The 21,594-nt window shown below is 41.0% G+C and overlaps 1 protein-coding gene across 1 annotated transcript in view; it reads right to left on the reverse strand.

Moving 5' to 3' along the window:
• Nucleotides 1-4,135: 4,135 nt before the first annotated feature.
• Nucleotides 4,136-21,594, reverse strand: part of si:dkey-171c9.3 (uncharacterized) — a 50,639-nt gene continuing 33,180 nt past the window's right edge. Inside the window, exons 3-5 of the mRNA XM_059977141.1 lie at nucleotides 21,201-21,335; nucleotides 12,992-16,321; nucleotides 4,136-11,490 (exon numbers count right to left, since the gene is read on the reverse strand). Coding sequence (XP_059833124.1) covers nucleotides 11,311-11,490; nucleotides 12,992-16,321; nucleotides 21,201-21,335 — 3,645 coding nt within the window. The 3' untranslated portion in view covers nucleotides 4,136-11,310. The remainder of the gene's footprint in view (nucleotides 11,491-12,991; nucleotides 16,322-21,200; nucleotides 21,336-21,594) is intronic.

The following is a 21,594-nucleotide window of genomic DNA, read 5'->3' on the forward strand; positions in this document are numbered from 1 at the left end:
CTTTCAGTTAGTCCTGACGAAGGGTCTCGGCCTGAAAAGTCGACAGTGCTTCTCCTTATAGATGCTGCCTGGCCTGCTGTGTTCCACCAGCATTTTGTGTGTGTTGGCTGTAGAAGAAGGTTGATTGGAGTCCATAAGACTTAGAAAATTACAACGCAGTAACAGGCTCTTTGGCCCATCTAGTCCATGCTAAGCCAGTTGAACTACCTACTCCTAGCAACATGCACTGGGACCAAAGTCCTCAATACCCCTACCATCCATATACCGATCCAAATTTACTTAAATCCAAACATCCTTAAAGGCACCAACACAGGCTAAAGTGGTTAAAGTGTTAGGTAGAAAACCTTTCTTTTATCAGACCAGGTACAGAATTAAAATACTTGATAGACAACCGCCTGCCTATGGCAAACAATATTGGTCGCCATCTTACAGGAAAGGTGCGATTGCTTGTAGATGGTACAGAGTGGATTTGAGAGGATGTTACCTAAATTGGAACCTTATAGCCATTCCCCTTAGAAGAGGGATTGAAAACTAGAGGGCATAGATTTAAAGTAATTAGTTAATAAAATGGATTAGAATGGACTTGAAAAATTGCTTTTCCTAAAAGGGTGGTAAACATCTGAAACTTACTGTCTGATGGAGTGGCTGAGGCAGATTTCTCTTCACATTTAGATTGTTCTTGCCTGTGTGCTGGACCCATGTCCAACTCTCCTCCTGGGCTTGGGACCCTTTGCTGTCTCAGAGAGTGGTGGAGGTTCTTGCCTGTATTCTGAAGGAGTTGGAACTCGTCCAGCAAGGATCTACTGTTGGAAGGTGATATTAGACTGAATCCCTCTTTCTTCACTGGCAGGGAAGTGATGGGCCAAATGTCCTCTTTCTGTGTCACTAATTTAAGAAATAAATTTAAAAAGTAAAAATACCATTTTTCCATGAAGGATGTTTAGTTCATATGACAGTATCTATGTTATTTTTGATTCCAGATCTCTTCAAATTGAATTTGATTTCTCAAATATAGCTGGAATTTTAACTTGCACTTCCAGGATTTGAATGCTAGTTCGGTTATATTACCTCTACACAGACCCGGGTATTGTTCACTTTTCCTCTGTAGATTTTGTAATTGTTTTTATTTAATCATTGATGAGACAAAGCTGAGGAGGAATTTCTTTAGCCAGAGGGCTGTGGAGTCCAGGTCACTGGGTTATTTAAGGCAGAGGTTGATGGGCTCTTGATTAGTCAGGATGTGAAAGGTTATGAGGAGAGGCAGGAGATTAGAGTTGAGTGGGAAAATGGATCAGCCACGATAAAATGGTGGAGCAGACCCAATGGGCTAAATGACCTAATTTTGCTCCTACGTCTTATGGTGTTATGGTAGTGAATCTGTAGAGTTCATCGCCACAGACAGCTGTGGAGGCCAAGTCATTGGATATGTTTAAAGCGGATTTTAATAGGTTCTTGATTAATCAGAGCATCAAAGGTTACAGGAAGAAGGCAGGAGTATGGGGTTGAGAGGGTTAATAAATTAGCTGTGATAAAATGGCAGAACATACTTGATGGGCCAAATGGCCTAATCCTGCCCCTATGTCTTATGGTCTTAATGCTATTAATGCAGGCACTTATGTATTACTAAACGTTAATTGCCCTGACAAGAGAAAATCTGCAGATGCTGGAAATCCTAGAAATACACACAAAGTGCTGGAGGAACTCAGCAGGCCAGGCAGCATCTATGAAAAAAGTACAGTCAACATTTCAGGCCGAAGCCCTTCAGCAGGACTGGAGAAAAATAGCTGAGCAGTAGATTTGAAGGGAAAGGGAGAAATACCAGGCAATAGCTGGAACTTGAAGGAAGAGGAATGAAGCAAAGAGCTGGGAAGTTGATTGGTGACAGAGACAGAAGGCCACAGAAGAAAGCAGAAAGGGGGATAAGGGAGGAGATGGGCGGGTAAGGAGATAACATGAGAGAGGGACAAGAGGATGGGAAATGGTGAAGTGGGGAGGAGATGGTGGCATTAATGGACGTTTGAGAAATTAATGTTCATGCCTTCAGGTTGGAGGCTACTCAAACGGAATATAAGGAGTTGTTCCTCCAACCTAAGTGTGGCCATATCCTGACAATGGAGGAGGCCATGGCTGGACATATCAGAATGGGAATGGAAAGTGGAATTAAAATGGGTGGCCACTGGGAGATCCCACTTGTTCTGACAGACGGAGCGTAGATGCTTGGCGAAGCGGTCTCCCAATTAGCGTCGGGTCTCACCGATATACAGGAGGCCACACCGGGAGCACCAAACACAGTACATGACCATAACAGACTCACAGGTGAAGTGTCGCCTCACCTGGAAGGACTGTTTGCGGCCCTGAATGGTAGTGAGGGAGAAGGTGTAGGGGCAGGTGAAGCACTTGTTCTGAATGCAAGGACAAAATGCCAGGAGGGAGATAAGTGGGGAGGGATGAATGGACAAGGGAGTCGTGTAAAGCAGAAAGTGGGGGGGAGGGAAAGATGTGTTTGGTGTTTAATTGCCCTGATCGGGGGAGGCAATTCCACTGGGTTGTTATGACTGGCAAATATAGATATTATTGACAGTCTCCATGGTACTGTTACTGAAACTATACATTTTTAATCAGCTATTTTAATTATTAGAATTTTAAATTCCCTGGCTGCCATTCTTGGAATTGAACTTGAACAAACAGCCTTTCACTCCACAATGTTGTGTCAAACTTTTAACCTTTTCTGAGATCATTTTTTTCTATCATCCATATGCCTATTTAAGAGTTTCTTAAGTGTCCCTAATATGTCTGCCTCTACCACCACCCCTGACAGGGCATTCCATGTATCTACCACTCTGTGTAAAAAAAATACTTATCTCTGACATCTCCCAATATTTGCCTCCAGTCATCTTAAAATTATCTCTCTTCCTATTAGTTTGAGTCCTTTGATCAATGACCAGTCCACCAAACCATTGTGTAATTGAATTATTGTCATGCATTTTTGACTAATAAACAATTTCTCAAATGATAGCCTTTACTGTAGATCTCTTAATAATTACAATGATATTCTTATTTATATAAAATAGTGCTGTTACATTGTATTAGCAAAAAAGTCTGCTTCACATTTGACCAAAGGGCTTATTTCTGTGCTCTATGACTCACGACTCCATAAACACCTTTGACTTGGTAAAACAATCCAAGCTCCTTCATGGACATCAGACAACATTTTCAGCAAGATCTTAGGATGATCAAGAGCTGACTTGATCAAAGAAGTAGATTTTAAGGAAAGTCTTAAAGATTAAAAAGTAGAAGATGAAGAAGTAATGGTGATGGTTCCAGGGAGCCCTTTCTTGTTGAGTTTTTAATAGTTGAGGGGCCCAGAGGAGATATATAATGTGAGAAAATCCACAACAGCATTTGCACAACCTTTAAGTTAGTGTTGATAGGACCAATGAAACTCAGCTCCAATCTGAGTATTCCTTTCAGGCAGATGAATGTTTACCATGAACTTTAAAGAACAAACATTGCTGCCTTATAGATAAAGTTACTTCTTCTTTCAGATAGATGAGACCCTTTGTGCCATATTTCCAAAATGCAGAGTGCTGGATTAGGCTAAAGATGTACAGTGACATTTGAGGTAAGTTCAGAGGGGAAGGGATATCTTTACCATATGTAAATGCAAGGATAGATCAAGCAGGCATGATGTGGAACTACAAAGATTATGAATTTTGTATCTTGTGGAAGATTCTATCTTCCTGTGCGATGAGAAATTTAATGGTGCTGTTTATCAACCAGAGAGTGGAGAAGATTTCCTGTTTTGGCTTCAAAGCTCAGTCTATTCCAAATAGTAGTGAACAGCACAGTTCATTCTATTGGGGCTATTCCAACAGACGTTTTCAATTTACTTTATGAAAATTATTCAGCTGAAAAAATATTAAGTTTCTACCTCCAGCTGTGAATCATTTGGAATTTAATTGGTTCAATTTAAGAACTTAGAAAAGTAAAGACAGTGCAGTTACTTCTGATGGAGTAACGTAGTTGCTGATTGGAAGAATATGATTCCAGGTAGCCAGGAGGAGGAATTGATAAAGAGAGGGTGGGGTGGTGGGAGTATGGATGAATACTGCAAGTTTGAGAAATCAATGCCTGTGCCATCAGGTTGGAGGCTACCCAGACAAAATACTAGGCATTGTTTCCCTCCTTCTCTCTTTTCCTATTCCCAATACTGGCTAGCCTCTCACTACTTTCCTTCTTCTCACCTCTACCCATCATCTCCCTCTGGTTCCCTTCTTCCTTCCCTTTCTCCCATTGTTCACTGTCCTCTCCAATCAGATACCTTCTGCTTCAGCCCTTTACTTCTTCCACCTAAACCCCTTCCAACTTCCTACTTCAACTCCCCTCCCCCACCTTCCCTCTCAACTGGTCTCACCAATTACCTGCCATATTGCACTCCTTCCCCCACACCTTCAAATTCTGGCTTCTGCCTTCTTCCTTTCCAGTCGTGATGAAGGGTCTCAGTCCGAAATGCCAACTGTTTACTCCCCTCCATAGATGCTACCTGACTTGCTGAGTTCCCACAGCATTGTGTGTACATTATATAAAGGTGAAGAACTTTTAAGGCAAACAGTCAATAAGATCTCACATGGTTGCTAAATAAGATAGAGAGAGTTAAATATGTTACAAGGAGCCAGTGAGCAAAGTTCAGAAATATACTTCTAAGTTGAGGAAGTAGTTAGAAATTAATAACGTACAACCTCATTATTGATTATTAAAAGAAGACATCCTCTTTCCTAAGGGTTTAATAACAGTCTTGCTCATTCACCTATGTCCTGTTTCAAATATCCTCATTATAACATGCCCACCTACCTATTTTAGTGTCATTGGCAAACTCTGATATCTTAATCTCTGGTCCCTGTTCCAGGTCATGTATACAGATATTAAATGATTAAGGATCAAAAAATAATCTTAGGGACACCCAATCCTTCCACCTTGAAAAAGACTGGGAAGATTTAACTAGCAAAGTGGTTTCTTCCTTATCTAAAAGTGATTGCTCTGTTGCTGGCAGTGCTGGATTCACCTGCCAAAGGCCCAAGCTCTGAAGTTTCATCTCGACGTATCTATATCTCTTTTTACTCCTTTAAGATGCATCTTAAAATTAATCTTGTTGCATTGGGATCAGCTCATTTTTATTTGGTTCAGCATTAATTTTCACTTCTGTGACGTGTTTGGGAAGTCTTGTTACAGTAAATATATCATAAGTAGAAATTACTGTTGTTATTTGAAAGTTGGACCACCTAATGTCCAAATTGGGTGAGCAGGCTGTCTGAAAATGGCATCTGGTGGGCTTTGGGTGCTGCTGGCTGAATTGCAGCAAAAGATGATTCATTTTTCAGGCATCCAAAAGACAACTAACTAATGACAAACTATTTCCATCTCTGTTCCGACACAGTCATGATTAGAGGACTCATATAGGGTATGGATATGCTCTGGGTCCTCCTTCCTAGGATTCCTTATTGTAGATCAAAACAAATAGATTTAAATAATGAAGACTGAGACTGTGACCCTCAATGTAGAGTCTCTTCCTCCACCTGACAAAGCATATGGCATCAACTTACCCAACACCTGAAGATTCACTTACCTGGGCAGCATCATTCCGCAGGATGGTGGGACCAAGGACGACATCTAGTGCCAACTCAGCAAAGCTAGAAATGTCTTCAGGTCATTGAGCAATATGAGGATCAACTGCGTACAGCATCTCACCAAAGTGAAGCTGTACCAGAGCCGTGTTCTGTCCACACTCTTGTACAGGTTGGGATACTGGCGTATGACAGAAATTGATCTTGTTAGCTGTTGTCATTCCACATCATGAGCCTCCAGAAGATCCTCAGTATTTTTTGGCAAAGAAAGATCTCCAACCACGCCCTACTCCTTCAGTGTCATCAAGAAGACATGACCAGAGTCATCATGAGGAAACATTGGAGATGGATTGGGCATGTGATGAGAAGAGAGGAAGACAACACTTCATTTGACCCCAGAAGGATGGAGGAAATACAGGAGACTAAGCTCAACTTGACGGCATACCGCAGAGGCAGAAATGAGGACCCTGAACCATACCTGGGGCCAAGGTCAGACAAAGATGGTGGACCTTTATTGCTGCCCTAAACACCAGTAACATAACAGGCAGTAAGTAAGGTAATAAAGAATGAAAATGCAGAATATGTTTTCTAATTTCACAGGGGTGAGGGCTGCAGTGGTTCTCTAGCACAATGGCTGAAATTTTTCATGCTGGAAGCCTTCAGCAGATGAGTTAGTGATTGTGGAAAGAGAAATAGAGCAACGTTTCAGGGCAGAGACTCTTCATTAGAATTGGAAAGAGAGAAATTATATTTACAGATGGTTTCGACAAAGGGAGTATCACTGATCGAATGAGACCAAATGGGTTTATGCAGTTATATGTTGGTAATTGCTGAACTGTGGAACGTGCCCAGCAGATAAAGCCATAGTGAATGAGAGAAAATCTGAGCCAAATGTCAGATGGATCACTGGCAGAAGTGGCACATTATGCTAAAACAGAAAAAAAAGATCACATTACCTGAAGTTGGCATTTAAAAAAGTCTAGAAGACTATAATGAGCCAAGGGAGCTATTCCTCAATCTTTTAACAGTGCAGGATACAGACAGAAAGATCAGAACAGAAGCAGGATCATCTCAAACTTCCAGTCAAGGTGGCACCAGGCTGCAGTCTCCATTGAGTACATGGCTCAGATTGAATTGTTATTTTTTAAGTCTGTAGGGATGGTTTTGGGGAGAGAGAAGGGAGTTAGGGCTCAGTTTTGGGGTTTAGGGAGAGGGAGATGGAGGAGTTAAAGGTCAGAATAGGACTTAGAGACAGGAATGTGGAGGAGTTAAAGGTCAGGTCAGAGTCTGGTCCAGCAGCAGACATTATTGCTCCGCTCTTGGAGGCCAGCAATGTGGGTATGAAATAAAGGACATCCAGAATCCAGGCAAATGCCCCTTGCTCAAAGGTCAACGATATGGATGGGTGACAAAGGACATCGGAATCCAGGCCTCTACTTCGTGCTCAAAGGCCAGTAACGTGGATGGATGATGAAGGACAGTCAGTCTAGTCCTCTGCTCTGTGCTTGAAGGCCAGCACCATGGACATGCGACGAGGGACATGTTGGGTTGTCCTAGGACCAAATGTCCATACCAGCAGGAGGCATGAGGGCAGGTTGGCCTGGAATTCAGAGTTCTGTCATCAGTTAGTCTGGGGTTAGATACCAAACATTGGAGCTCAAGAATCAACGGGAAGTCCAGAAATCAAAGCTCAATGGCCAAAACCTGGAGACTGGAGGCCCAGAGGCCAAGGTTTGGAAGTCTGTCTGTGTGTGGGGAGGAAGACAGGGGTTTGTTTGTGCAGTTGTGGTTTAGTAGCATGTTGTGTTCAGTGTTGATCTGCTGAGCATTGTGAGCATGCTACGCTGGCCCCAGAAAGTGCTACAATGCTTCTGGGCTTCCCTCAGCCCATCCTTGGTTCTTAACACAAATGATGTATTTCACTGTATGTTTTAAGGTAATTGTGATATAAATAAATGAATCTGAATCTGAGGATGGTGATTTTCGGTGCAAGGTAATTGAAGCGCAATGTCATGGCTGAATACTGAACACAAGTGCTCCACAAAGCAGCAAACCAATTGGGTTCCAGGGTTTTCTGTTTATATTTCAGATTTCCTACATGTGCAGTTTTTTAAAATTTATTTTGTAATAAGTGGGTAGAAGGCAAAAGTAAAGTGGGGAGGGGAGTGGTGAGCACATTGGTCTGAGTGTACAGCTGACATGGAATATACACAAATACATGTTTTATTTTGGAAAACTTGAACAATCTGACTTGATGACTTTTTTTCTAGCATTTTCTGTTTTCGATCCAATACACACAGACAGATGAAATGGTCAGTTTCTATATTTATGTAAATATAAATTAGGGTTCCATATACAAAGTAAATTGCAGAAAATTTACTTTATTAAAAAATGCAGGGCATAATTTCAAAACTTTTAACACATTCTATTTTGCAAAATATTTTGTCTAAAGATAAAAGTAGAAAAAATACTGCTGTGTTTTACAGTCCTTGAGAAATCATCTCCAACCTGGATCAAGATAGAGCAACATCTTTCTCTATGACACCGTGCACATTCTCATATAGAAGGAGAATGGCTGGATTATGTTCATTCACCTACTGTTTTTAATGTAACAGCTGAACTGCACATGCAATACTTAAACTAACAGATATAATTAAGGTGTGGAAATATACATAACAAACCTAGTAAATCCAAACTAAACAAAACCTTCTGAAAGTTGTAGAGGGCACAGCTCCCAACCACATGTTAAAATCCAGTTGAAAAAATCATGCAACACATGCAAAATGCTGGAGGAATCCAGCAGGCCAGGCAGCATCTATGGGAAAAAATACAGTCGATGTTTTGGGCTGAGGATCTGCAGATTCTCTCTTGTTTGGAAAAATCCATGTTTGGTGTAACAGGATTCTAATTGTCTGGCCTGTGATGAAGCAAGTAGTGGAACAGGTCTGTCCTGCCTTTACGCTGAAAGGCTTATGACTTTTAATGTTGGAAAGATTTGTCTGAAAAGGAGGAAGCAGCAGGGAACAGACTAATATTATAATTAAAAGCATTCATTAAGACCTCTGGTCTAAGATTCCTGATCTTCTGTATACTTCAGTGCTTACAAATTTAAATGAATATTTCTTATAAGTTTTCTTGTACAGTATTTGGCCACCACTGAAGAAGTCCTGTTCTTCAGCAGAGGATTTTCATCGTCATCCAAAATCATGTGGAAGCATTTTATTCTTCTACTAACCCATGGTAAACCTTTGCAGGTTTAGAAAACATCCAGAGCGTATTCCTTCTACAGTAATCTCAATTATAAAATGTCTCCATGAAATACACTGATTTTCCTATTTATAAACATAATACTGATAAACATTGTCCTCTCTGCTGAAATTGACACTAAGCAAGACACAGTTCCAAAGGTATTAATATTTATGGGTTAAAGCATGAAAAGGCATTGAAGATCTTTGTTCAGAAGTTTGTCCTCAGGAACACACAAGAGATGTATTTTTGTAGCATTGACACATGGTTTTCTGAATTTAGGGTTCATCAACAGAACGATACAAAGTACAGCTCATTAGTGCTACAGATCATGAGTCTTTACTCAGGGTTCATGAGTCTACACTTTTCAGAGACCCATAGATACAAACGTTTGTAGTTAGGAACGCTGCTTTTTGCATAATCTGAGAATAGTGGGGCTAATGTAATATCCTATTTCCACTAACAAGGCAAACTAATTCAGTACAGGTTGGGGTTTGAAGGGCTTAGTTTAACAGTCCATTAGTCATTGGAGGGAGCTTTGTTGAGTAACATAATGGTGTGTTTCCAAATCAAATGGCGTGAAGGCAAAAGGCTTATACATTCACCAGTCACTTGGACAAGATTACTTTGAGGTAAATGTCAAGGCATAATCAATATATTCAGCTTGTAGAAGATGATAACTTGCACTCATATTGTGCCAGATTCTGGAATGACACAAAATAAATCTACAGCTATCAGAAAATTAGTTTATTAATTGACAACTGGAACAAAATGACTAAGGGTTAAATGTGATAGACTACTAACTCATTGTGTTTGTGTTTCTTTAGGAGTCATGACCAGGCCCTCTCTTTTCCTGAGACATTAGCGACATAACTTTGCATGTGCAAAGTAAATATATCAAATTTAAGGCCAATTCTAATCTTAGAAGAGTGGTAAACGGTAAGGAGAGCTGTAATGTCTGGAAGAAAAACAAAGGAACAAGTAAATGGCAAAACATGAACCAGATGGAAATCATTTCAGAGAGGGATGAAATTACATAAATAAAAAAGAGAAACTATATAGATAATAAAGGATGATATTTAAAACTTTAAAATTCTAAAGTGTGTGCAGGAAATTGGTATAAATATTCATAAATCCTTTATATAAAACCACAAGACCGTAAGATATAGAAGCAGAAGTAGGCCGTTTGGCCCATCGAGTCTGCTCTGCCATTCAATCATGGGCTGATCCAATTCTTCCAGTCATCCCTACTCCCCTGCCTTCTCCCCATATCATTTGATGCCCTGGCATCCATATAGATGCAGTGGCTATTCAAGTACATTGGATCCTAGGCTTCATAATTAAAGGCACAAAGTGCATATGCAGAAAAGTGACTGAACCTGCAAGTTAGTCTACAATTGGGGCAGTGTATTCAATTCTGTTCCCACATTTTGGAAAGGATGTGGAAGTCCCAGAGTGGGTGCAGAAGATACAATAATAGATCCAAGGGTGAGAATTAAAGATTAGAAATGGAAAATGATTGCAATGGAGAAATTGTAGTTGTTTTTCTTTGAGCACAGTAAATGAGAGGAAATATGACAAAGGCACACAGTAACATGACTGGCTTAGACCTGGAAGTAAAGCTGTTATCTAAATTATAGGACAAAGATTTAAAATTGAGCAAAAAAAAACCAGGAGGATATAATTTTTTTTCACCACTCAGAAAGGGGCTGGGATCTAGAACTCACTGAGTTCTAAATTTATCAGTGTCTTTGAAAGGGAACTGGATAAGCATATCGGAGGTAATAGTTGCAGGGCTGGGGGAAAGAGCAGGGGAATAGAACTCAGGGTTGCCCCTTTAGGAGATAGTGTGGACACAATTGACTGAGTAGTCTCTTTCAGTGCTGTATTCAAAACAGCAACACTAACAGTAGGAATAAAAATCTATTTGGGAAATATGATTATTCCCATTTCAATTATCTTTGTCCTTTCAATATAATGAATGGAGCTGAGAGAAAATGTGTAGCTAACAGTATGAAGGAGAGGTGGAAGGAGAAGATCATGGGACGAAATTAATCTTTTGTTGTGGGAGGAAGTGAGGAGATGATGAGGTGGTAAGGTTCATGAAATGATTTGAATCAGAGAAATAGCATGTAGATGCAGGCAATGCTGTTGCATCTCCTCATTCCTCGCTACAGACTAGCATTTGGTAGAGTTGATCTGGAACCAGATCACATGCATAAAATTAAACAGATTCCACCATAGTAATTTAAATTTTTATAAAAACATTGTATTTTCCTTCATTATAACTTGTTGATCATGACAGTCAGAGGACTGTGGGTTGGGGGTAATGAAATGTACAGATTATTTCCTTTCCATGCCTTCCAAATGCAAGTTGATCCTCAGGAACGTTGAATTTACTAGAAAAGGTGATTGTGCATAATTTTCTCACTAAAACCAAGCCTTAGCTGGAGGCACCGTGCAGTTTACTGCAAGCCTCAATGCCATACAATGGTTCAAGGAGGTAGTCGAAGAGTGTTGTATTGGCTGCTTTCTGGTTACTTTCACAGAAGGCTAGCACAGCACAGAGGAGGTCTCCCACAGTCCATTCTTCCTCTTCAGCTAATGTCAACAGAGTGGGGAACTGGAACAGACAAAGAAATTACTGACATTAGTTAATGGACAAGTAGTTTTCCAATTAAGTGCCTAAGACACTATTGTTTCAATACTAGTGATTACTCTCATATCAAAGCAACATCTCCAAGCATCATTAATTAAAAGTGCAGATACTGTCTAAAAGCTTTATGGATGTAATGGGTAAACTAGATAATGGAGAGAACCAGCGCTGTAGGTTAACAGTTTCCATAGCAACAATCTGCTGGAGGAATTCAGCAGGTTGAGCAGCATCAGGGAAGGAATTGTCAATGTTTTGGGTTGAAACCCTCATCAGATCAGTTTCTATTTCTGGTCTGAGTACATATTTAGTGATAAGCTTTCGTAGGAGAAACAGTTAAAACACCACCAAAATATTACAACTCCAGCAACTGTTCAGATAAATTCAGATACTCTGCCTGTGTCCACAATCGGATATGGTCTCAAAGATGAAATATTAGTGTTTTACTGGAGTGATCAACTGCAGACACTGTAAATCTGAACAAAAACTGAAAATGCTGGAAGCACTCGGATAAGTAGGGAGAGAAACAAGTATAAGTGTTTTCAGTCAAGGGTCCTTTATCATTACTGGAAAAGTGACAAGACAGGCAAGGGAGGGGGAAAAGGCAACAGAACAACTGTCTGTTATATGTCACAGCTCAAAATTATTACGGTAATGACCTGCATTTGGAGACTGAAAAGGAAAGGGAGACAAATTGAAATGAAAAGATAGCTACATCTATTACAGAAAACAGTCATGCATAATTATTAAAATAAGTCCCGAGGGCTGTAACATGCTTAGTTAGAAGAAAGATAGACAAAACTGGAGGAGAAAACATGAGAGAGAGTGTGTGCAAGAAATCAAACCAGCTATCATAGCTTTTAGTGGCTAATGGTAAAAGTACTGAGTAGACCTTTCTGCTTCCTAACATAGGAACAGCTGCAGATTAGAAGGGAAAGGAAAATGTTGAATGTTAACATCACCCCAAAAATATACTCTGGATTGGAAAACATGAAATAACCTTTAACTTCTAAATGACTTTGTGATATTTATTCATCACCTTGTTGGCAATAGCATTTAATGTTTTTAGAGCACATATTCAGTTGGAAATAATCACATTTCATGTTGACTATATTTCCAGCATCTTTGATTGAAGTGATACCACTCCATTACTTTTGGTGTTTACAGTGTGGTTTCCAATAAAAGGACAAAGAAAATTAATGCTTTACAGCTACTCAGTTGTGTTCATATGTATTGTATATGCCTTTTGTTATACTGTAACAGAATCTGTGTGATTGTGGATTTTTCTGCATATTTCATATTTCCAGCAGCTGCAGCATTTTGCCTCTAGATTTTCCTTGAATGTATTATTTTTAGCTTTGCTCGATCATGGTGTTAGAATCAGATAATTAATTCACACTTACTCAAATTAGGCTACATAATTTGCAGAGTCTAGGGAATAAATTTTAAGTCCCCAGTTTGCACAGCTTACCTGTACAAAGTCCTCACTTGAATTTTTTATATGAATCTTGGAGACATTGAGCTGGGAGGCTGTTGCCCATTGTAGCATTGCTTGTACCTGAACATCGACAGTTGTAGATGCAGAGTTGAAGTTTACCAACAAAAGTTCAATTGGCTTTGTAGATAAGAAGCTGCGATGTTCCATTTCTTCAGAGTCTTCCTGATCTTCACTACACTGCTTTAAAGCAGCCATTGATTGATTTGAATTTTCTTCTGGCTGTTTTGTTGATGAATCGCCGGCAAATTCAATTACATTGAGTCCTTGAAATTTAGTGTTCAGAATTAAGGGAACGTGCTCTTCTTTGTCCTTGAACAATTCTTCTGTCTGTGCTTTCTGCTGGTCCTCTAGACTCTCTTCTGAGCTGCGGGAAACAGAAAGAGCATTTCTGTGCAAGTCATCAGTCCTTTGAGAATGTGTTCGTTCCTCTAGTCTAGAACTACAGTGCCTACAAACATCAGCCATGGAAGAATTCAGTATAGTTTGTGCTAAGCTTTCAGCATATGTTTTGTTTAACTGTTTGTGTTCTGGATCCTTCATCATTGGCTTTGTTAATTCCAAGGTGGAGGATTTTTCTTCATCATTACTAATGGGCTTGGAGTTGAGGTTGAGCAATGCATCCTGATCTTTATGTGGACGTGATCTTTCCTTCATTTGTTCATATAAACTTACTTTCATTTCTACCTGACTGAAACCACTCCAATTCTCTCCAGCAAATTCTTCACTTTCCATTTTTACAAGTGGTTGCTTATATGGGCACTGGCTGCTGAAAGATCTTGCACTGCTGTCATTCTTACAATTTGTTACATCAAGAGGGCGTGTAGTGCCAATTCCACAAGCTGTCCCTTGACTTCCTGCCACTTGCTCCTCCCGGATAAATACAGGGTCACTGTCCTGAGCTGCAGCTTGGCTGTTTGCCTCAGATATGATTGTCTCCAGTGATGGTTCGATAAACTGCTGCTCTTCGTTGTCAGTGAGAATAGGATTCTCCTCGATGCCCCTGACTGTAGGATCAATGTTCTGAAATACTTCTGCAGCGGGCGCAGGATCCACATCACCTTCAGATAAGCTCACAGTGCTGGCGTATTGGGCTGGCTGCAACTCATACTGAGTTTTAAACAGGTGGAGGGCAGACTGTACCACTCTTTGCACCAAGCCTTCAGACATGGAGCTTAGCTGCTTGATATAACGTGAATGCTTACAGTCTTTGTTTTCATCCCCTTTCCTCTCCACCTTGTGCTCCCCACTTTCAAGTAATTCAATTTGCTTCAGAAAATTGATGACAGAATTAATGATTTCCTGTGTTAGTCTGTCAATATATTCCCACAATTTGTTCTCTGTTACAAGTGGAAAACTGGCTCGGTTTTTATCCCCATTGTTTTCACTTGGAATCCTTTGAGGTTCCAGAATGGCTACATCAGAAGCTTGCGGGTTCAGTTTTTCCACAGTGTGGCTCTTCAGCTGGCAATCATTGCCAAATGTAACACTGGGACTGTTCTGCTCATTAGGGTTTTTAGAATCAAAGCTCTTTCCTACAATAACACACATAACTTGTGCAGATGAAAAGACAATGCCAGATACTAAATTACTGAAGTAGTCTTGCATCTTATTCTCTTCAGTGCACAACCCCTCTGTTGGTTCACTTCCTGAAGCTGGAAATTCCTGCAGTACATTTTGCAGCCTTTCATCATCTGGCATCTCAGAAGTCCCTGTAGTGTCTTTTCCGCTAAACTCTTGAGACAGCGATCGTATCAGCTTTCTCATAAATTCAGCCTTATCCTCTCTCCCATCTTTAGGCAGGCAAAAATTGACAATTTCCTTTGGAGTTGGCGGAGGGGGTGAGGGAAGGAATTCTTTAGCTAAACCTCCCTTGAGCTTCCTAGTAAAACTCCTCCTCTGACTGCCTGTGAGCTGTGGCTTCAGTGGTGTCGGTGGTGGTGCATCAGGATAGTCCAATGATGCTTTCTTGGTGAGCCCAAGTTTGTCACACATGAGTTTCTCATAGTCTTGATTATCTGCTTTTTCTTTGTCAAATGCTGATAAATGTCTTTCGCCCTCCACAGATGAATCAAAAGACTGTTGTGTTAAAGTTGCAATCTGGTCACTAGCTATTAATGGGCTTACTCCAATACATAATGACTTTGGTGTGGTTCTTCCAAGATGATTAAGTTCATGTGCATCAATGTCAGATTGTGACAACTGAATCTCTGAAAGGTCCAAAGAATTTCCTCCATGTGATTCCAAGTGGCCAAGGTGTGAATGCTTACTTTCCTCTTCAAGTACCTCCATGTTGTGACTTATCGCCTTTCCCTCCCAGTTTGCTCTCCTGGTGCCATCAGAAATTACTTCCCGGGTCAGCCTCAGTGCATAATTCTCCACAACAGGAAGCACCATTGTACGAGGTTTCCCTGAAGAGCTGGCATTTATTGCCCTTGAAACATCGTCAAGGTGGTTTTCCCTTTCAATCCCAATCTCTTGAAGAGATTTCTGAATAACATTGGAAGCCTCTCTGCTTGCTAGGAAGCCTATGCCACATGGGATGGCATTTCTACTCTCACGTTCCAGAACGACATGGTTCCTCTCTGACTCTATTGGTTTGCTTGACTTTAAATAATTGTGTGATGATTTAAGAGACATGTCAACATCTGGAAACGTTTGATTCAAATGTGAACTTGGGATAACATCACGAGAAGACATCTCGAAAGAAAATTCACTTTCAGTGCATGTCCAGTCCTCAGACTGTGTCACCGCCGTATAATCAGGCTTAGACCCCTGAGGAACATTGTTCTTGTTCACTGAACTAAGTACCTCGTCAGACATCCGCCCGGCGAAAGTGGATAGCTTTTCCAAAAATTGTGATCCAGAGGGAGGCAGAGGATTGGAAGGTGTTCCCAGATCCACATTGGTTTCCTCACATGACGACTGAATGCTCTCTGGTGGATAACATACTACAGGCTGCACAGGACCAGATAAACTTTGAACTAAATTCTGCTGACGCGGCTGCTCTGACGTTGGAAGAGGTGGAATATCAGCTGGAGGAACTGTAGCATCAGGAAAACAAACTTCAACACCTGGAGCAGAACGGTTTGTTCCCTGAGCAGTGATGGCATCAGAAGGAGAAATCTCGGCAGTGGGAATGTACTCTGGTTCCTCGATACTCCGAATGCGGACGTTAGCAAAATGCTGGGTCATGGCATGGATGGCATGCTGGAATCCCAAAGCGTACTTCCTGAGGCTGGACATCATAGAGCCAGGGCCGTGGCTGGGGGAGGGTGAGAGGCACATCACTCCTTCCGATGAACTCTGTTTTCAAAACATACAACAGCAATTGATTTAACAAAGAAAAAGTGAATATAGATTCTGATCAAATTTAAAACACCAGCAGGGGAGGCTCCAGCTCTGCTGCCGTACCCTCTCTGCAATTCTGCACAAATTGTCTGAGGCAGTAAAGCCTTTAGGTGAATAATCAATGGCCCAGACGTTGGGTTAAAAATAATGAATGCATGAAGATCGAGAGTCTGATCCTGTGGAGGTAAAATGTGGAAATCCCAAAGGTCTTTTTAAATGCCCCAAACTATTTGCTACTTGCAATTCAGCAGAAAAACCCATGAAAAGTGGCTGTATTAACTCACTTGCTGACCATCAAAAATACCAGAAAAGTGTAAAGGTAGTTGTACTGTGAGTGAGCACTTATCATACCACTGTGAAAAGTGTAATATCTACCAAACATTCTTGTCCTAAAACAATGCCTTTGCAAATAAGTAATCTTATTCTTCGAGATTTATTATTAGAGCTTCTATTGTTTCATCGCTTTCCCTTTCCCCTAAAAGCCCACCTTTATTTCCCGTATTTTGCGTGGGAAACTGCAGAGGTGATCGATAGGAGCTACAGGGAGGTAGTCACACCTAGGTTGCAGGAAGCAGGTGAATGAGTGACTGTCGGGAGAGGGAAGGGAATTAAGCAGACAGCACAGAGTAACCCTGTAGCTGTCCCCCTCAATAACAAGTACACTGTTTTGGATACTATTATGGGGGTGGGGGGGGGGGGAATGACCTACCGGGGGGAGCCTCAGCGATCACGTCTCTGGCACCGAGTCTGGTGCCGAGGCTCAGAAGGGAAGTGGGAAGAGGAGGAATGCAGTGGTGATGGGAGATTCCATAGTCGGAACAGTGGATAGAAGAGTCTGTGGATGCAATAGAGAAACACAGGTGGTATGTTGTCCTTCCAGGTGCCAGGGTCAGGGATGTCTCAGACTGTGTCCACGAGGTTCTAAAGGGGGAGGGGAGGCACCAGTTGTCCTAGTACATATTGGTACCAATGACGTAGGAAGGAAAAGAGTGGAGGTCCTAAAGAGAGAATTTAGAGAGTTTGTAGGGAGCTGTAAAGCAAGGCGTCCGGGGTAACGAACTCTGTACTTCCGCCTGTTCCATGCCCCAATAAAGGCAAAGTAGGATGATCTGGCAGATGAATGCGTGGCTGAAGATCAGATCCGGGATTTCGGATTGATGTATCACTGGGATCTTGTGGGGAAGGTATGACCTGTACAAAAGGGACAGGCTACACCTGAACCTGAAGGGGACAATATCTTTGCGGACAGGTTTGCCAGAGCTCTTGAGGAGGGTTTAAACTAATTTGGCAGAGGGATGGGAACTGGAGTGATAGGGCTGAGGGTAGGGATGTTGGTTTACAAGCAGAGGTAGTCTACAGTGAAACTGTGAGGAAGGACAGCCAGATGATAGGGCAAAATTGCAGTCAGTGGGATGGACTGCAGTGTAAAAGGGGTCAAAACTGAAATGGGTGACAAATACAGGACTGAAGGTGTTATATTTGAATGCATGCACTATAGAAATAAGGTAGATGATCTGGTGGCACAGTAGGAGGTTAGCAGGTATGGTGTTGTGAGCATCACAGAGTCACGGCTGAAAGACAATTGTAGTTAGGAGCTTAATATTCAAGGATACACAATCTATTGAAATGATATACAGGGAGGCAGGAGGAGGAGGAATGGCTCCACTGGTAAAAAAAATGAGATCACATAGTTAGAAGAAAGTGACATAGGATCAGAAGATGTAGAATCCTTGTGGGTAGAGTTAAGAAACTGGTGTGAGATATTTACAAGCCTCTGGTCCTATGTCTCATAAATTACTATTTCCCTTTCACACGTAAATTTCTATTCTTAAATAATAAGCGTTTACTTCCTGGTTTAGACCACTAGTGTCACTGAGCTTTCAAAATAGGATTATTCAGAAAGGTACATTGCTACCGGCCCTGCATACACATACCACACTTTCCCTGAAGAGGGCACCATGCTAGATATGATCAAGGAAACGGAGGCTCAACGTCATACACAGCTGAAGAATTAATCAACAGTGCATGTACACCTTTATTCAGTCAAATGAAAATTGCTAACCATTATATACTGTTTATTTTGAAACAGTCTATTGTTAAATAGACAGAGTTACTACTGAAATAAGAATTCATCAAAAAAATTCTCAACAGTGTTGCATTCCTTTCATTTAAAGCAACTGTAATTTCATCAACTAATCCACACAGAACTCAAGCAACATATACAAAATGCTGGAGGAACTCTACAGGCCAGTCAGCATTCATGGCAAAGAGAAAACAGTTGACATTTTGGGCCAAGACCCTTCATCATACCCAAAACGTCAACTGTTTACTTTTTTCCATAGATGCTGTGCAGCCTGCTGAGTTCCTCCAGCATTTTGTGTGTGTTGCTTGGATTTCTCACATCTGCAGATTTTTTCATCTTCGTGCTACCACACAGAGTTCCGATGACCTTGCATTATTTGAATACCTTTATTAGATTTCAACCTTCCAAACGATCTCAACCTTACCAAGTCCTGCGCTGCAATCTAAAGTTTTCATTGTCAAGGGCTAAGGGTGAAAAAGAGCTTTTTCAGTCACTGCTTAAGCTTCCAGAAACATTATGGAAGCGTTATCTATCATTTGCTTAGGCCATCCAGTTTCAGAATACAGATTGAATTAAAGAGCATGTGAAGCAGTCAGTGGCACACATTTGGAAACAACACACACAAAATGCTGGAGGAACTCAAACCAATGGAGGAGAACAAACAATTGAAGTTCAGGCCGTGACCTTTCATCAGGACTGGAAAGGAAGGGCCAGTAGCCAGGATAAGGTAGGGATACAAGCTGGCTGGTGATAGGCGAGACCAGGTGAGGGAGAAGGTCAATGAAGTAATAAGCTTGGAGGAGATGGGTGAAGAATTAAAGGGCTGAAGAAGGAGGCATTTAAAAGGAGGACAATGGAATGAAGGGAAGGAAGAAAACCAAAGGTAGATGATGGACAGGTGAGTAGAAGAGAAGGGGTGAGAGGGTAACAGAATAGTTAATGAAAAAGGAGAAAATGGGAAGATGGCAAGTAATTAACAGAAGTTAGAGAAATTAATGTTCATGGCATCATGTTGGAGGCTACCCAGATGGAATATAAGGTGTTGCTCTTCCAAACTGAGTTTGGCTTCATCTTGGCAATAGATGATGCTATGACAGACATGTCAGAATGGGAATGAAATGGGTAAACACTGGGAGTTCCTGCCTTTTGTGGTAAACACAATGGAACTCTTTGACAAAGCACTCTTCCAATCTACCTCAGGTGTCACTGATATAGAGAAGACTGTACCAGGAGACTAGATGAGATAGATGACTCTAACAGACTTGCTGGTGAAGTGTCGCCTCACCTAGAAGAACTGTTTGAGGTTCTGAATGGTGGTGAAGGAATAGGTATGACAGCTGGTGTAGCGCTTGTTACATTTGCAGTGATAAGTCACAGTGGGGAGATCAGTGAACAAGACAGTCACATAGAATCACCCACCCATCTTCACATATCACTTGCCAGATTACTCCTTCCCTTCCCCCCACCTTCTTATTCTGCCTTTTACCCCCCTTTTTTTGGGTCCTGATGAAGGGCCTCAGCCCTAATTTATTCCCCTCCATTGATGTTATCTCAATTGCTCAGTTCCTCCACCATTTTGTGTGTGTTCCTTAAGATTAACAGCATCTGCAGAATCCCTTGTGTTTATGAGTGGCATTTGTTCAACCACTGGTAACCCTCAGTCTGTTTAAAGGGGCTAAATCAGCTGGACCATTCTAGCTGGTTTCTTTTTAATATTTCCAAAAGCAATCAGGTACCAGGTCTAATTGGAGTTGCATTTTCAATAGCCCTACAAAGACATATAACAAAACAGAAGTTTGTAATAGAATTTAAATAACCAGTGAAATCATTTGACTTGACTACAATGGTAATAATTATTTTTCACGTTTAAGTGCTGCACCAACAAAGACTGATTAAAATACACCAAATTTATGATTGTAATTTTCTTTTTTTAAAAACATCCATTGAATGTGAACCTTACTAGTAATACTAGTATTTACTGCTTATCCCCAATTGCCTTCAAGGACAATATGGTTGGTCACTTGTTGAACTGCTGCAATCCTTGTGGTGAATACTTTTTTCCTTTTTTTTTTAAATTTAGTCTTCCATGCATTAGATCCACCAACAGTAAATGGAAGGTGGTGTATTTCCAGTTGCAGAGTTTATAAAGAATGGTGCAGTTCTCAAAGGCAATTAGGGATGAGTAATTAACCCTGGGTTGTCAGCAATGGCCACATCCCATAAATGAAAATGCTCTGGTCAAGGTTGGTGTTTTGAGAAGTGCTGTCAACGAGGGGGTGGGGGAGGGGTTTGGTGAAGTTATCTATAATTTAGAATAGTGGATTAGGTGTCAAATAAGTAAAATCCTGCGTCCTAGATTCTGTTGAATTTTTGATGTGTTGTTGGTGTAACATTCCCCTAAACAAATGGAGAGTTTTCTGTCACGTACTTGATACAGTTTAGGCAGCACCAAGTCCGCACCTTTCTTTCTAGATTCTCCCTGCTTGTGGCTTGCTGGAGGACAGAGACATTGAACTTCAGCAATGATGTCTTTCAGAGCACGAGTGGAAAAAAAAAGGCAGTATTATATTGTCCTGTATTCCACGCTTATTTCTTCATTCAAAAAGTTGAAAGTTGATCTTTTATTTTAATGTCCCTTATCCTCTGAATGCCTTAAAATCTAATATACTCAGACTGGAATATACTCAACAACTGAGACCTTTAGGGAGGGAATACCAACGAGGGAGGCTTTACATTGGCTCCGGGCTTTACCTGCAACTCATCTGTCGTTGTCTCAGAATGCTGCCGTCGCAGGCCTTTGATTAAAATGACATCATCTTCCTTTAGCTGCTGCATTTGGATAGATTCCATCAGATCATTGAGTTCAGGATAATTGGCAGCCACTTCCTATTATGAGAATGTACAAAGTACCAAATTATAGTCATAGAAAGGCGGGGATAGGAATTTAGTGTTCATTTTCATTTCAACATACACTTCCTGCTTTATATTTGAAATGTTTCACAGTGAGAATTCACATCTTTAAATGTCTTTCTATAACATTCCAAGCTGCATCACAGCGAAAATTGTAGTTAAATCAATATACCGGAGGATCACTCAGTCCCATAAACAGCTGTCTGGTTGCCCAGTACACTGGCAAATAAAACCT

Source organism: Hypanus sabinus, chromosome 8 (genome assembly GCF_030144855.1).
Source record: "Hypanus sabinus isolate sHypSab1 chromosome 8, sHypSab1.hap1, whole genome shotgun sequence".
Classification (NCBI taxonomy): Eukaryota; Metazoa; Chordata; class Chondrichthyes; order Myliobatiformes; family Dasyatidae; genus Hypanus; species Hypanus sabinus.